This window comes from Tachysurus vachellii, chromosome 12 (genome assembly GCF_030014155.1).
Source record: "Tachysurus vachellii isolate PV-2020 chromosome 12, HZAU_Pvac_v1, whole genome shotgun sequence".
Classification (NCBI taxonomy): domain Eukaryota; kingdom Metazoa; phylum Chordata; class Actinopteri; order Siluriformes; family Bagridae; genus Tachysurus; species Tachysurus vachellii.
In genome coordinates, this window is record NC_083471.1 from 18,250,506 (window position 1) to 18,266,917 (window position 16,412).

Below are 16,412 nucleotides of genomic sequence, written 5' to 3' on the forward strand. Positions count from 1 at the left end.
AAAGTCTATGAACAGCATTTGTACGTACGTGTCTTTATTGCCCAGGTGGGTGAGGGCTAAATGAGGAGCCGTGGCCATGGCATCGTCCGTGGAGCAGTTTGGACGATACACGAACTGTAGGGGGTCCAATGAGGGTGGTAACTGGGTCTTGATGTGCCTCATGACGAGCTTCTCGAAGCACTTCATAACGGTGGGTGTGAGTGCGACCGGACGATAGTCCTTGAGGCAGGACTCTGTAGACTTCTTTGGGACCGGGACAATGGCGGTTGTCTTGAAACATATGATATAAAGGATGCTGCCACAAAGGAAACTCTTGTGCTGTTTGAACATTGGAGCAAACAGGTTTTTGTTGAAACCTTCTATTAAGAAAAATAACATAAAATGTCACCTCAAACCTAATCAAGAAAAAAAAACACAGTTACAGAAGATGAATGAATGAACATCAAATGTCAAATCTATCAGTTATACTGCTGCTTTGGTGACCTTTTATTTTCTTACACAGGTGAAAATAACTTATTGTAGTATTTTCTCCCTAATCGGTTTGAAATCCCCTTTCAGGTTCTTACATGGCTGTTGTTAACGGAAAGAGATTCATTTGCATTTTAGTTTACCAACTGTTTGCAAAATCAATTAAAAGTGTAAAATGTTTGAATAAAAGCCCAGCCTATACCATCACAGTGCATACTGACCCATATGATACCATACTGACATGCTGAGAAGCTACAAACTTTGTAAGCATTTTTTTCCAGTCAGTTTTTTTTTTTTAAGTCGATGGTATCGGATTGTACTGTATCCTGACGGTGCCTGACAAAAGTTATCAAACATGTTTTGACAATAAAAAGCATGCTGACATGCTGAATGAGGAAGGTGGAAAACAGGACGTGAGGCCATATCTCAACATATCTCATCTTATCTCTGATTGTCTTTATAGACGCCAAACTATGTATTTGTCACCATATTATCAAGTGACCAAGTAAGGAGGAGTGTATGAGCAATGGAGTGTATATGCAATAGAGTGTATGAGCAATAGAGTGTATGAGCAATGGAGTGTATGAGAAATAGAGTGTATGAGCAATGGAGTGTATAAGAAATAGAGTGTATATGCAATAGAGTGTATATGCAATAGAGTGTATATGCAATAGAGTGTATATGCAATGGAGTGTATATGCAATGGAGTGTATGAGTACCACTGAATTTTGATTTGGGTCACATGCTTTATGCTTTCAGCTTTATCCTTTACAAACTATATCCAAAATTACCTTATTAAAGAAGTTTAGCCGTATCACTGAACACTGACCATCGCTCAATGCATTAAATAACTGAGTCGCTTTGCATCGCGCGGTAAACGACTCACCTCCTGAGCACGCGGAAACCGACGCCCTTCTTTAACGGTCCCAACACGCAGCTGCACGTGCGCGGAGGTGGAGCGAGAAAGAGCGCCGCCTAGTTTTTTTTTGTTGTGTTTTTGTATCAGACACACAGCGCCGCTGCTCGAGCGCTCCGGTGCTTCTTCTCGTACGCTCTCGCGCTGGATCTCAGTTTAAACCGTCCGCCTCTGTAGTCTCGCGCGCGCCCTAAGTCTCCGTTCTGCAAAGCCTGATACAGCCTGGGATCGTTTGTTGTTTCTTATTATTTAAAAACAACAACAAAAATCTCATCTTCGAATCTTTCCATCTTTTTTTTTTTTCAGGAGAGAGAGAGAGAGAGAGAGACCCGTACAGAGAGACATAGTGTGTGTGTGTGAGAGCGAGAGAGAGAGAGAGAGAGAGAGAGAGTGTGTGTGTGTGAGAGAGAGAGCGCTTTAACGGACACCTGCCTGAGGTGATACACACTTTGCATCAGAACTCAAGTTCTACCGTCTCCGTCTGTCTCAGGCTCGTGACCCTGTGGGACGTTATTTCTTTCTTTCTTGCTTTTTTGTCTCTGTTACAATGGGAGCGATTCTTATCTTCTTCGTCCTCTGTGCGAGTCTCGCTGTCCCGCATCTGGCGAAAGGTAAGGCGCAAAGACGCACTGTTCTTCCTCGCGCTGTCCGTTAACCGAAGGCGACGAGCATGTTAATGTCACTCACTCACACACACACACACACACACACACACACACACACACACACACACACACATACACACACACACACACACACACACACACACACACACACACACACACACACACACACACACACACACACACACACACTCACTAATTCAGCCAAACATTCCCACGCGCGCTATGCCGTATCAAGCTTCCTTGCTATTTCGACCGGCCACCACGCAATAAAAAGCTTTGAGGTGTGTTTTGTGTTTTTTGGACACGATCTCATCATTGCTCCAATGTAAGGTCCTCTGTAAGGTTTTGCATTTTCAGGGATACGGATGATGCTCCGTTTTGATAAAGACACAGAGACACAGCGTGCTGTTTTCCTCTCCAAATTCCTCCGTTAGTTTGCAGGGAATAAATGAAGCAGCTGGATTAGACACTGCGTATGCACTTGATTTCCGCTGTGCGTTTGGAGAGGATGATGTGGGACGGTCGTGTTTTGACACCGGGGCGGTGTGTGCGCGCGCGCGTGTCTCTCAGTGGAGTTGCATCCTGACTTCCACTATAACCTACAGCTGAACCTTCCACATTCAGGCTTGCAAGCATTTCGCATTACGTCCTTCCTTGCACTACGTTGACACCACTGAGATTTATTTATTTATTTATTTATTTATTTATTTATTTATTTATGTCTCTAAATCTGACGTCAGCTTTTTGGCTTATAATAGGCTAGACTATACCAACACACCTCTACATGTTCTTGCAAATTTTTTTTAAATTCCAAATACTTTAACACTGGTTCTGCAGATGCAGTGCTATGCCAGATGATGCCATTCTCCTTTCCAAAGTAAAGTTGTCACCAGATACCAGTGCAAAGCTTGTAGGTTATCATGAATTTTTCAAGCCCTTTCAACACCAGTGCATTAGAAATCATTAGACTAATGTTAAATTATGCATGAATCCGATGAATCAATGAATCAATCAATAGTGAGTGCTATTCAGCACATTTTTTCAATTTTTGCATCTGAACAGATGGGAACACAAGCAAAAGTGCTGTTGAAAGTTTCTGAGCCTGCTGATCAACTACTTTGTTATTTCTGTTCATGTCCCAGATGATTTTTTCCCACCTGTAAATCTGCAGCTGCTGTTTTTCTCTGAAGTCTTTCTCTTGCAGAAACACGGGCAGCAATTGAGTATTCGCCGAAACCGTTTTTCCCTTGTTTTATATATATATATAAAACAAGGGAAAAACGGTTTCGCCGAATATATATATATACTTTTTTTTTATTTCCCAGCATTGCATGATTGACACATCACTTATTCAGAAAATGTGCGCACTATCCCCAGGCTGCCAGTGTTGGGAGTTATAATAACTATAGAACTTGGCTTCTCATGTCTCTGCCACTCTGAGCTCACTCTCTCTAAGCTTAATGAATTTTGGGCACATGTTAGCTTGAGCTGCTTTGCTTTCTGAGGTCTGGGGGCAGAAGTGAAACTGACAGTGAATGTTCTTCAATTAACTGCAGGATATTAGAAGACATTCAAAAGTCAGATGAATTGCTCTGGTGTCAATGAGTGGATGTGTGAAGTGGAACGATAACAAACCAGTCTGTACTCCAAAAATGATCTTAAGGCTAATTACTGTAGCTGCAACAGCCACATGTAACCAGGAGCAGTTTAGCATGAACATGGTACAACTTTTTTTTATATAAAATAACCAAGAGCTTCATTTAAAGACTTACTTCATTTATTTTTCTATATTTTCACAATCACTGAGAAAATGTATTCATTCAATAGTTTATCTGTATTAATCTGTTTCAGTGTGTTCTACTCTGTATCCTTTCTTTTCTTTACCAAAAATCTCCTTTCAGCAGGAACTTTCTATTTAGTGATAAAGCAGCTTAGTGGAAAGATAACATTTTTTATGAATTCATTTCAAGATTACTAGTATTTTGTCGTCCGTGTAATTCAACACAAACAATGTAAATTTGGCTGATTCTTTTGGATCACAGCTAATGAAAGCGTATTTGAATAGGAAGACGCAGCTGCTCTCGCGTTCTCTCCCATTCGGGTGTGTAAGGAAGTTTGATGCTTAATCAGCTGCAAAAAGGGACTTTAACAGACTATCACAACCATGCCTGATGTGTCATGTGATCTTTTGGGCTGAACGTGAACAGTAAAGCTGATTGAAGCAATGATCTTTCCTCTTCTGCCCTCTGCTTGAACAAGTTCAGCGCCTCTAGTCCTGTTATTGACTCTCACAACACTGCAACTGTTCATCTGTTGGTTTGAACAAACAGATTCCTGCCTATCACTTTTAGGATGGCTCTTACAGCATAGGTTGCTTTAGAACATGCCATTATGCAATATATCAAGAACTCAGCTTGCCGTCTGTGCTGCAGATTCAATTGCATTGTGTTGGCTCACCAGATGCTTGAAGCAGACCATGAAATAACAATGCGTGATGACAAGAGACGCTTTTGTTCAGGAAAAAAAAAAGTCTATTGGTGAATGGTAAGCAGTCTACTATTCAAAACAAAACAAAACATTTAAAAATTGTTAAGGTTGAAGGACGCTGGATCGCACTTTCCCCAGTGTTCCACAGAATTTAGTAGCTCATATTAAACACTCAATAAGATTAAAGTCATCCAAAATCATTTTTCCGTGTGTAATTACAATCTTCAGTACATACACCCTTCTAAACTAAAGAGACAGGACATGTGGACAGTTTCAATGCTACAATGTGATAGATTTCTTTTAATATGATGTTTATTTAACATTATTAACTCTATAATATATTGTAACCCCTACAGTACATGACAGGCTACATGAAAAGAACTACCTCATTATGTCATTTAGAGCTATAGTCAGAGTAGAGTTAAATGCTCGGAGTGAGGATTTAAAATTGAAATTGCACACATTTGTATTCAGACCTCTGACAAGTCTGCAGATTATTTAGTCGGTTGAGAAAAAAGTTTGCTTTTAACAACGGGTGGGAGGGGGTGTCTCAGTTACGGCTGATTCCGGCTGCAGAATTTCTTGCATAATATGTTAAGAGAGGAACAGTGTTAAGAGCAGTGACACTGGTTGACAGTTTGATGTAACCACAATACGTATGTCACACTGAAATGCACTGTAAATACACTTAAATAACTACAGAATACCGTAAGGATTCTATAACAAAGATGTAAACATCTACTATTCAGTCATAAATAGTATTGATTAAAGTTCTTTTTCACACTGGGGACAAACAGAGGAGATTCTTATCTTGACCAAAATGATTTATTATTGGCACTTGCCATTCATCTTGTTATTCTGGCTTATTTTTCATTTTTAAATTGTCCGTTGCTTTTGTTGTACACTGTATTAGATCCGCCAGCAAATATAAACAAAACTCCTTCTCCGGGTTCACATTTTCTAGCCTCAATTTATCTACGGCAAAATGCTAGCGCTCAAAGGTGGAAGTCTAGATGCTTGCAAAAAAAAGAGTCTCAGATGCTTCTAAACAAGAAAAATCTGGCATCATCAGAGGCGTGAAATACACACAGGTCATTTGCATAATCCGAACAGTGAGCCCTGAAAATCGACTTAGCATAACTCAGCTCAGAATGCACATAAATATTGACAGAACTTTTGGACTTAAGTCACCATCTCTGAATATTGCCCTTAACCACATGCCACAAACAGAAAGCAATTTAAATTGACAAAATGACCTCCTCTTCTGATTGAGTGCCAATGGCTTTGTCTTATTATTCCTTTTTCGTCATGTTTCCTGATGTGTGATTGTGTGAGTGTATTCACTCTCTGGCCCCAGACTGGTTAATTGTATTAGTACTAAAGAGTTTTGACAGGAAAGTCTATGTTAGTCATTGTACTTCCTTTTCTCTGAAGTGCAAAACCAGGGCTTGTCTGAATTTTATGAGAATACAATGGAGCTAGAATTGAAGACTTTCGGATACATTTTGGTAGACAGGGTGTGCTGATGGGTGCATCTGAAAATGCCACTGAGATAGACTGCACAGTTTCTTTAATAACACTGGGCTTAATTGTATGCAGGGAACAAGGGCCAGACCGACCTATCTAGCTGGGAGGAATGTAGAGTTTGTCCCATTATTATAACTTACTGCAAAAAATATATTATAGTCTATACTATATATTTCTCTATGTCTTCTTTCACAGACTCCTCTGGGTAAACAGTAGCCCTGGTAATGTTGAACCAACAGTGTTTCATAATGTTTTTCTAAGAGTTCAGAGAGTTCCTACACTGAATGCAAGACTTATTTAGGATGTTGGAGCAAAGCAGATTTCAAGCACAACACTGTACTGTATATTCAACTGAAAGAATAATTTATGATACAGTATGTAATTGCGCTCATAAAATAAACGAGATAAAAGTATTTGCATGTTGAGGTTTATTACGAGTATAAAAATTTGATTAAAATTCTATGAAATATTCTAAATGAAATTAATGGATGCATAAATTTATCTAGACATTTATAGAGAATATTTACTTGCAAGCAGCACGTTCGCCTCACACCTCCAGGGTCGGGGTTCGATTCCCGCCTCCACCTTGTGTGTGTGGAGTTTGCATGTTCTCCCCGTGCCTCGGGGGTTTCCTCCGGGTACTCCGGTTTCCTCCCCCAGTCCAAAGACATGCATGGTAGGTTGATTGGCATCTCTGGAAAATTGTCCCTAGTGTGTGATTGCGTGAGTGAATGAGAGTGTGTGTGTGCCCTGTGATGGGTTGGCACTCCGTCCAGGGTGTATCCTGCCTTGATGCCCAATGACGCCTGAGATAGGCACAGGCTCCCCGTGACCCGAGGTAGTTCGGATAAGCGGTAGAAGATGAATGAATGAATGAATGAATTTACTTGCAAGCTATGGTTAAAAGTTTTCTGGCTAGCTGCTATGGTTAGATCAATAGAAACCTAGCTAGCATTCATGGACAAGCTCTTTAGCCTTTTATTTCTGTACATTTTCAGCATGCGCCCTTATCCAGAGTGATTTACATTTTATACAACTGAGAGCTAAGGGCCTTGCCCAGTGGCCCTGCGGCCCAGCAGGGGCAGTCTGGTGGACATGGGATTTGAACTCACAACCTTCTGATTGGTAATTCAACACCTTAACCAGTAGGCTACCACATCCACAGATGTTGGTGACTAACTGCTATGTTTTGCCTAGCTGGCACAAGACAATTCAGAATGATAACAAACGTCACGTGTGCCCTCATTTACAAAAGGTTGGCATGTGTGAAAATCCTGTCTTGCAATTTCAGGTGTGTCTACCTAAATTTTACCTACCATTTTATTGAATTTACTAAGCACGAGTCCCTTCAGAAATGCCAATTGTCTTTGCAAAATAGTAAAACCGACAAGCAGGTATTATATTCGTGGAAGCTGCAGTTCGTTATTGTTTTTTGATTGTACTCTTCTGGGAGTCACTTATAGATGTGAAATGACAGTATCCTAAAATGAACAACACCTGCAAAACCTAATTTATCCTTTCCCTACTTTGAACATGCTGTCATTCTTGCAGTTACTCTACACAACTCATCTACAAAATGTTTTTGCCTTTTATACAGTTTATGCTGTCGAACACTTAGTACCACAATACATGGTATAACAAATGAGCCAGTATAACAACATGTGAGAAATCAAGACACTACACAAAGTCTAGTGTACTAGACACTCTTCACCCACTTAGCACTCACTCTATCTCGATTTCAGCGACTTATCTTTTGTCTTGTTCTCACCTTTAAAGTGCTAACATTGTTTGGTGAGTGATCAAATTCATGTGATAAAGTGTCATAGAGACTGAAATATTGTACAGTATAACGACTGTGTAGTTCTCTGTGGCTGCACTAAATCTAACCTTAACTCTACAATCGAATGCGTCGGAGATTATTGGTTTAAATCATTATGCATAACGCCACTCAGCAGCAGTACACACATGATGTAACAAGTGCTCCTATGGAATTGGGGGCAAAACCTGTCCTCCAGATTTACAGCTTTGATAAATGTCTGTGATTATGTTTATAAGGCAAAAGCCCCCAATGCTCATATCATGGTGTTGTCATAAATAAGTGAGGCTATCACTATGTCTTAAATTGTGTGGTTAAGTTTGTCATTGTTGTTAGTCAGTTTATCTAGTACTGCCGATTGAGCTACTTTCTTATAAGATTTAGCAAGGTCTTTATTTTAAAAAGAGTAGCATCAAAACTAATGGGACATTAGCAGCTGTCCTGGACTTCACATCGCTCTCAAACTTGTACATGAGTTGAGAGAGCGGTCATTGTGAGCACTGGCTTATGCAAGTGTAACTCAGTCACTTATAACCATTGTTCCAGTCACTGGTCATTATTGCTTGTCCCACCTGCACACTTTTTTATTCTTTATTTCAATAGTCACTTCATCCAAAACCATTTCCTTCATGTCTTCCTTCTGTTTTTCTGTAATCTTTTCCTTAATACACAAAATGTGTTGATATTTGTGTGTTGTTCTGATCAGGAGAAATATGTCAAAGTAATTGGAAAACTGGAGAAACTGGAGTTGTCACCAGTAACATTTAGTAATACTGGGTTTTGGCAAGAAGTAAAGAAACTGTACTGAGTTTCTCAGGATTAAATGTCTAAACCTCAAAGCATAGAATAGACCTGTCAGGACTCAGCCTGGACTTTGGCCACTTGCATCTGTTTACGTTCTTTGTCACGTGTCTGCCCTGCCTTCGTCTGCTCCTCCCTGTCTACACACCTGTTTCCTATTGTGATTACCCTGTGTGTTTAACTGTGCCGCGTTGCCTTGTGCAGCGCGGAATCCACTGTTGTCTTGTCCTGTCTTTAGTCCGTGTGTTGTTTAGTGTTTCCTTTGTTATTAAACTCCGTTTGTTTTGCTATCCTGCGTTTGGGTCCGTTTCTATCCCGCATCATGACAAGACCTGAACCTCTGTGGAACGGTGCTGTATTTACCTTCTAGTATTTGAAAGCAAAATGCAAATCAAGCCCATGAATCAACTAAATACACAAAATTGTGCCAGCAGTGTATTGTATTTTCATACAAAGGATGTCAAGATTAAAATACAATTAAAAGCAATAAACAGGCTTTGTTATGACAAAGAAGAAGAAGAAAGTATTTTATAAGATGGTCAGTAGACTGACCATCCAGAATATATAAAAAAAAAACATTATAATAACCTTAAACAACCCTGTCCTCGTTGAATCTCTACCAGTGTTTCATAGCAGAAAGTGGTTTGTTGTGGCAGTTTCTTCAGGGAGAGGTCCTTTTTGGGTTGTAGCACCAAACAAATGTGACGGAGAAACCTGCCAACGTAAAACACGACGAAGACGAAGAGTCTACAGACTCACAGATTCCAAAAGCTTGGATGCAACGATTTTGAAGCTACTTTCTGCAGTGTGTAGAAGGTGTGACTGCACAACCTACATACTTGCTAAATCAGAATCAGCTGCAGAAATTACTGAGATAACTGAGCGGTGCCTAGAAAAGATTCAGTGCATAAAGTTAGGTGAAGAGAAGGAGCTTTTGCTTAATGAATAAAAAGTCTGACCATGGCAGAGGAAGATCTTATTTTCCAATTTCATTACAATATTTACCATTAGGAATTACGTATTTAAAATTGGGTGGTGGTACAGCAATAACTGCTACTAGATAATCTTCCACTGATTGCCTTAAACACAGACTTCTGTGATGATTTGAATCCATGCTGTGGTGAGTAAGTACTGTAAGTGACCCCACATGGTCTTTGTGAAGGATCCATGCTTCCATCTCCCTAAGCCGAAGCCATGGTGCTACAACAGTTCAGGCAAACTTTGTCATAGACGTGGTGAAATTGCAGTTTCCACTAATGGCCTCGCCACTCGGTACACTACAAAAAGAAACTAATACCCGATCTACAGAGAGCCCTGTAAAAAAGGCTTCCACAACACTACTAGAGGAGCACTAGATAGAATAGGTGCTAGTGAATCACCTGGGGTTCTGGTGAAGCTTGTCTACGCAACTGACCAGGATGTTAGGCACAAAAAGGATGACACCAATGACACCAACGGTTTATGATCTTTTACAAAAGCTTTCGACTTTAACTTAATGGTGTTAGTGTGTGCTTTTTGTTCTTTTTCACTTAATTTGGTTACGCATTGTATGGTTAAAGTAGAGCCAGAGGCTGTTCAGACAGCATAGCATTGCCAGCTCTGATGCAGAACAGGATATCTTTAGCAGAAATATATAGATGCTATTAATGCATAGATAATAAAGGAAAGAAAGCATGAGCTCTCAAAAGGTGGGGCTACAAATATCTGTGCTGCAGATCGAGGGAGACATTGTGATTAAGAATGACAGGGCTGACCCCAATATCAACTCCAGACAGTGAGCATGAAGGTGAATGTGTCTCGAGGTCAGTAAATGTCTTCTAGGATAAAAGCAAAACTATGTCTGTTTGAATATGTCCGGTTTATGGTGTTTTTTTTTTTTTCCTTTTTACTTTTTTTCCTGAATGACCAGGATCCTAATCGACCTGGAGGCACTGAATTTTTTTCACTGTGGTCAATGGTGTATTGTGAATTACAATGAACACAGATATCATTAGCTTTACATTGGCAGTCGAAAGAGAACATAAAATCTGTGCACAGGAATGGTGTGAACAAGATTTCCTGGCCAAGTGGAAGAAAGAATCTTAATACTGTCAGTCCATGTTTATAGCCAGGATTTGTCTAATACCAGAAACACTTCCAGTCAACAGTTCAGATCGACCAAATTATTTATAGATTCTTGGAAATCTGTCTACAATCGTGAATATGAAAGATCCCTAGAACAGAGGAGTCCATTTTTTTACTTGTCAGAGGATATCAAGTGGTATCTACTTGTGCTTAAGGGATTTGGGCCATCGAAACTTAACAGTCAGGACGATGACATAGTATAGACGAATTATACATCAAATGATGTTGGGAAATGATGTCGGTGTCAAATTGAAAATCAGCTACAACACCTATGGCAGATTCCTGTACCAAAGCAGCTTACAGTATATCTCTCATTTTATGCAACTCACAAACTTCTCATGCAACAGCCAATGCATTCATTAGTAAATGTTTTTATTGTTTGATGTACATATACTAGATCTGAGCATTTTCTACACTAAAAAAGACCTTTGTTTACACAGTAAACTGTACAGCAGTATATCTGGCCTTCCATGCTTGAGAAATGGAACAGTTTTGCATATTAGAGCCACACTTGCAGGACATGCATAGGATGTGTTTGCCTATCACAAAAAAATACAAGCACGCTGTTTATTTTATTTTAAATGAGCTATTTATAATAACTAATTATGAAGCAGTATTCCTTCAGTGTTGGAGTGGTTTGCTCATTATTTGGTTTGTCTTGTTTTCCTTCATATTCAACAAGTAATTGGATTTTAAAGGATGATACAAAGGTCCAGCTTGCGTTTGTTAATTGTTCTACAGGGAGCCAAAGAGTACCAAGAATATCTGTCAATAAATGTGTTCAAAAGTAAAATCAACTATTTTCCCCCTGATCTATAGATTGACCAGCCACTTTAATAAGAACACCTATACCTTTGATCACCCATGTAATTATCCAATCATCCAGTAATGTGGGTGCAGATACAGGGCAAGAGCATCAGTTAATGGAGAAAAAGATCTAAGCGACTTGATTTTTAGCGCCAGGTGACCAGGTATGAGTATTTTAGACACTGAGATCTGCTGAGATTTTCATATACAAAAGATATGAAAGTTCTGCAGGCAGAAACGCCTTTCTGATGAGAGGTAAGAAGAGAAAAAAGAACTGTTTCAAGCTTGCAGGAAATCTATAGTAACTCTAATACACAATGTTTACACCTGTGGTGAACAGAAAAGAATCTCAGAATTAACAAAACCCCATTAGACCATGAACAGGATTCTGAGGACACTGACATGGACACTGCAAAACCCAAACAGGACATTTGAAGGTTGGGAGGAGAAAAAAAACAAACAAACAAACAAACAAAAAAAAAAACAGTGTACTGTATGCTTTCCAATCTTCACATGTCCATGGCGGCATGAATGAGTAGGTGTTCCTCTTCAAGCGGCTGGTGAGTGTACATTAACAACAGATCCTGAAATAAATGTTTTTCATTTATAACCTGCTGTTAGATCATACAGTAGTAATTGTTTTTTTTTTTTAGCTGATTGAGAGTGTAAAAGCTGCGTTTAGGTTAATTGTGTCATAGTGTTAAACCCAAACTGCAAATTCCACTTTTCTCTAGGCATCTGGTACACTTCTTTGTGACAAACCTGAATTGCAAATGTCCTATTTCTGACTTGCAGATTATATTGCTAATTGAATTGCAAATATTTTAATGCTATTTCATTGTTGGATTATACTTTTGAGTTGTCACTTAATGTTGCAGCATTATAATTTACATAATGCCAATTTTCAGAAATATTGTACCTCTAGGCTACTATAGTGATGCAATATAGCTACTTTCTTTTTTAGTAGGAACTTTTCTGCACATATTTTGTACAGTACGATTCATAATAAAAATTGTGCTTTCACAATTGGCGAAGTAGCAACATGCAAAAAAACCCTCTGAGATCAGGTCTCTGTCGGGTGCCAAATATCATATTATTGTGAATTATTTTGCTCTGTTTCTCTTGGAGTTTTTAGAGAGCACAGGCCCTATACAATTAACATTGATTGTGATTGTGTTAGTATGACCTAATGCTTTTGGGAAAATGTCAGAGATCACACTGACATTCTCACCATCCATCTAGTTGACCTTAAGGCCTCACTAATCTTATGGGTCTTCGTTTGGATAGACTCTTGAATCATTTTTAAAAAGCCCCATGAGGAACAGCAAGAGAACATGTTCCTGAGAAAAACCTTGCAAATTCAACACAGGCATCAAGTATTTTTGAGGTTAGGTGTTTCATTAAATGGTAAGCTTTAAATAGTTTTGTGAAACTATCTACAATTGCTATAAACTTATTAACGGTCTGGGTTAAAGTTCTATTGTAAATGATTGGCCTGTTTTCTTGCTGCTACAATTAGTTTTCTTGTGGGATTATAATTAAAGATTATAATAATTAGGGACAATGCACACTTTGAATTTGCTAATGCAGCTAATGCTACAAATTGCTCATGGAGTGAAATAAAAGCCTGCCTGAAGAGGATGTCTGTTTATGCTACACAGGCTTAATTTGTATAAAATGTCTTGGAATTTAAGTCGATTTCCTTCTAAGATTAATAGTTCTATGTATCTATCTTTCTGTCTATCTGTCTGTCTGTCTTATTAGACACTCACACACACAGTTTATTAAAGTGATCCCCAGTCATAAAGAGATCTACAGCCTAACATGGCTTGAGGTCTGAGGAGTAAAATGTGTCATGCTCTGTGTGGGAGGTATGGCATTTCTTTGTCTTTTGTGACATTAGCCAGTGAGCATCTATGAGCTCATGTATTAGGAAAAGGGCAGATAGCACGTTCTTCCCAGTGTGTTGCTCTGCCATGTGAACATGAGCAGCAGTTCAAAAAGAAGCAGTTGGCCGACCTCACATGTCTGGAGGAAATTGTATAATGCAGCATTTGACATACTTCATTGTGGGAGCTCAGATCTTAAAAGGATGAAATTTTCTGATGTCTCTTCATTCGAGATCATCTTTTCTCTGGAACCTACAGTTAAGGAGAACCAGCCTATGCTCCAGAGTAGAACCTGCAAGTTGTAACAGAGCATTTTCTGTGTTGAAAGTCAGGAATCACACATTACAACTGCATTTCAATAGCAATAGCATTTATCCTCCCAAACCGGTAGCTGTTGTGTGATAGGGGAGAGCTGGAGGTTGGGTGGGAATTGGTTAATGGTAAGAAGAGAAAAATTTTGGAAAAACATCCACATTAGAAAGAGATACTGTATGTAATTGTCACCACAGATAAGTTGGTCAATCTGGACAGTTCTGTTGCTTATTGACTACTGTAGAGACAGAATAACAGAATATATAAATGGTCAAAGGCTTTACATAACAGCTGCAGATAATTCAATTGAATTGGTATTTTTTTTTTCTACTTATGTGATATAAGTCTCTACACCAAATGATTCCTAAATTATTAAGCAATATTTAAAAAGCGGTTTTCATTGTGTGGATTCAAGACCTTCTACGTGATGAAAATGGTCTGTGCTCTTTTGTCACTTGGTAAGAATGATAAAATGGAAGGCATTCCATATCCATGAAGGTGTTCGTGAATTTAGGCTGATTATGCTGCTTATCTGGTGGCTCAGGTTGGACTGCAGTTTGGATGTGGAACGCAGATCTAAACTCAACACAGCACGTATTGATGTTTAGGGACAGATGTAGACCTTAGCCCATGTTGGATATTGCAAAAACAGCCTCTGAATGTTTCACAGAAAAGGACTTGGTTTGAGAAGTTTTCATTATATGGACACATTACAGTATGTGTTCAGACTAACCATGGAATAAAAAAATAAAGCTGGTAATATTCTTAATATTGAGTTTAAAGCATAATGCAGAAAGAAGCTTCCTATTTTCTGTCCCTTATGCCTCTGTGTGTGTGTGTGTGTGTGTGTGTGAGTGATTGAAATCTCAGCCTCTTGGTCTGTACTGCTGCCTCATCAGGCGGAGTTCACAGCAGGACACGGTTAGGTTGTTAAGTGCATTAGACACACACAATATCCCAGCATTCAGCTCTGCCTGTCTCAGTCCATGCTTATCCTCATCATCCTGTGGCCTGTTAACAGCACTTAGCATGCTTTGTTAACTCTTAGGTAATTTACAGTACAGTTTACATGGCAATCAGATGTGTTTGTGTGTGTGTGTGTGTGTGTGTGTGTGTGTGTGTGTGTGCATTTATCCCGTACTGTAAATTGCATTTGCATGCAGTGGATTAGTATTGCACATGAGCGAGAGAATTCTTCTGCCTCTGCACACTCAGGAACGTTCTGGTATAAAAGGTGAGCAGTTGTGGAGGAGCTCGTTACAGGCTGCTGGGTCTGCCAAAGTCAAAAAGCTTTGAGAGCTAGCTAACCTAGAAATGTCATCTGATGAATAAGGACTTCTTCACGAGTCAGGGAAAGTCTCTGAAACTTTTCCATGCAACTTTGCGAGCCTCCAGAGCCCATGTGACATTCTCCACCCACCCACTCACTCCTACCTATGAGTATAACACACTCCCCGCCTGTTTGCTGACAGCTTCACTTCTGTTTGGAGCCTCCAGTGATATCACTGTTAGAACATGTTTCGGACAGAGATAAACAGAAAACAGACAACCCCGAGCTAGATATTTATTTGTAAAAGAGAGAACCGGTGATTTGGACACCGATCACTTTGCAAAACTCGAAATTGAACATATTCTTTGGCAAAGATCCAAGTTCACCAGGATTTGAGCTCTTATCTGCATGACGAGGAAAGTTTTAGAAACAGGTTTTGGAAAATGGCTAAAAACATTTTTTTAGGTATTTTCTGATGTTGAGTTTAATTATACCCTTTACCATTTATTTATATGGATAAAACCATGAATAATTACACATCCTTACCAATGCCTTTTTATTGTCTTTTGCCTTTGCTGTCTAATCTCCTATAGAACGATTTTATAGGAAACGGCTGAATTTTTCTGCCTGTTGGGTAAAGAAGCCACTACATTAAGCCACTGTTCCAGTTTAGTTTAATGACACCTAGACTACCGTCATATGAACACTTAGAAACAGCAATTATAATTATCTTTGTAACGGCAGAATAACGTCTCCTAAATCTAGGCCACTGTGCTTCAACGCTTGACGCTCAATTAATCCCTAGACGGATGTCCCCATATTGAAGACTCACATCTGCTTAATCACAAAGGCTTCATTTCACAAAATAAGAGACATTTTTTGGTGCTCAGAATTCAGTGCAATTAGCATGCAGCATCGTGTGGTAGCTACAGTGTAATTCCTAAGAAGAATTACAGAGCAATCCCAGAGTGAAATGAAGCAGTGACTTAGAGGTTATAATGCAGCATGTTGGCTTTTATTCAAAGTGGATTCATTTATTGTAGTGAATACAGACGTGTATGCAGTATGTCGTTTGATAGTAATGTGCTATTTCAGTTTACAATGTACATCAAGGCCATTTTGACCTTTTTACTGTGATGTTTACAATAGTTACGGTTAGTACAGTATGTCAAACAAGACAAAATAAAGACATAAAACTAACTAGATTTAAAAATGGCCACTATGACCAATACAAAATGTCAGCCATTGTCAGCATTATGAATCAAATTGTTTATTTCAGTGAATTCCCAATCATTAGATGTATATACAGCCTGGCAAATCAATAAATTACTCTTATTGATAAATTGAAGGTATATATCTCAAAATAACG

At 39.1% G+C, this 16,412-nt stretch overlaps 1 protein-coding gene across 2 annotated transcripts in view; it reads left to right on the top strand.

The window, feature by feature from the left end:
* Window positions 1-1,477: 1,477 nt before the first annotated feature.
* The window catches only part of edil3a (EGF-like repeats and discoidin I-like domains 3a), a 174,682-nt gene continuing 159,747 nt past the window's right edge, over window positions 1,478-16,412 (top strand). For both annotated transcript variants that reach the window (XM_060884204.1, XM_060884205.1), the window contains exon 1: window positions 1,478-1,995. In XM_060884204.1, coding sequence (XP_060740187.1) covers window positions 1,932-1,995 — 64 coding nt within the window. In that variant the 5' untranslated portion in view covers window positions 1,478-1,931. The remainder of the gene's footprint in view (window positions 1,996-16,412) is intronic.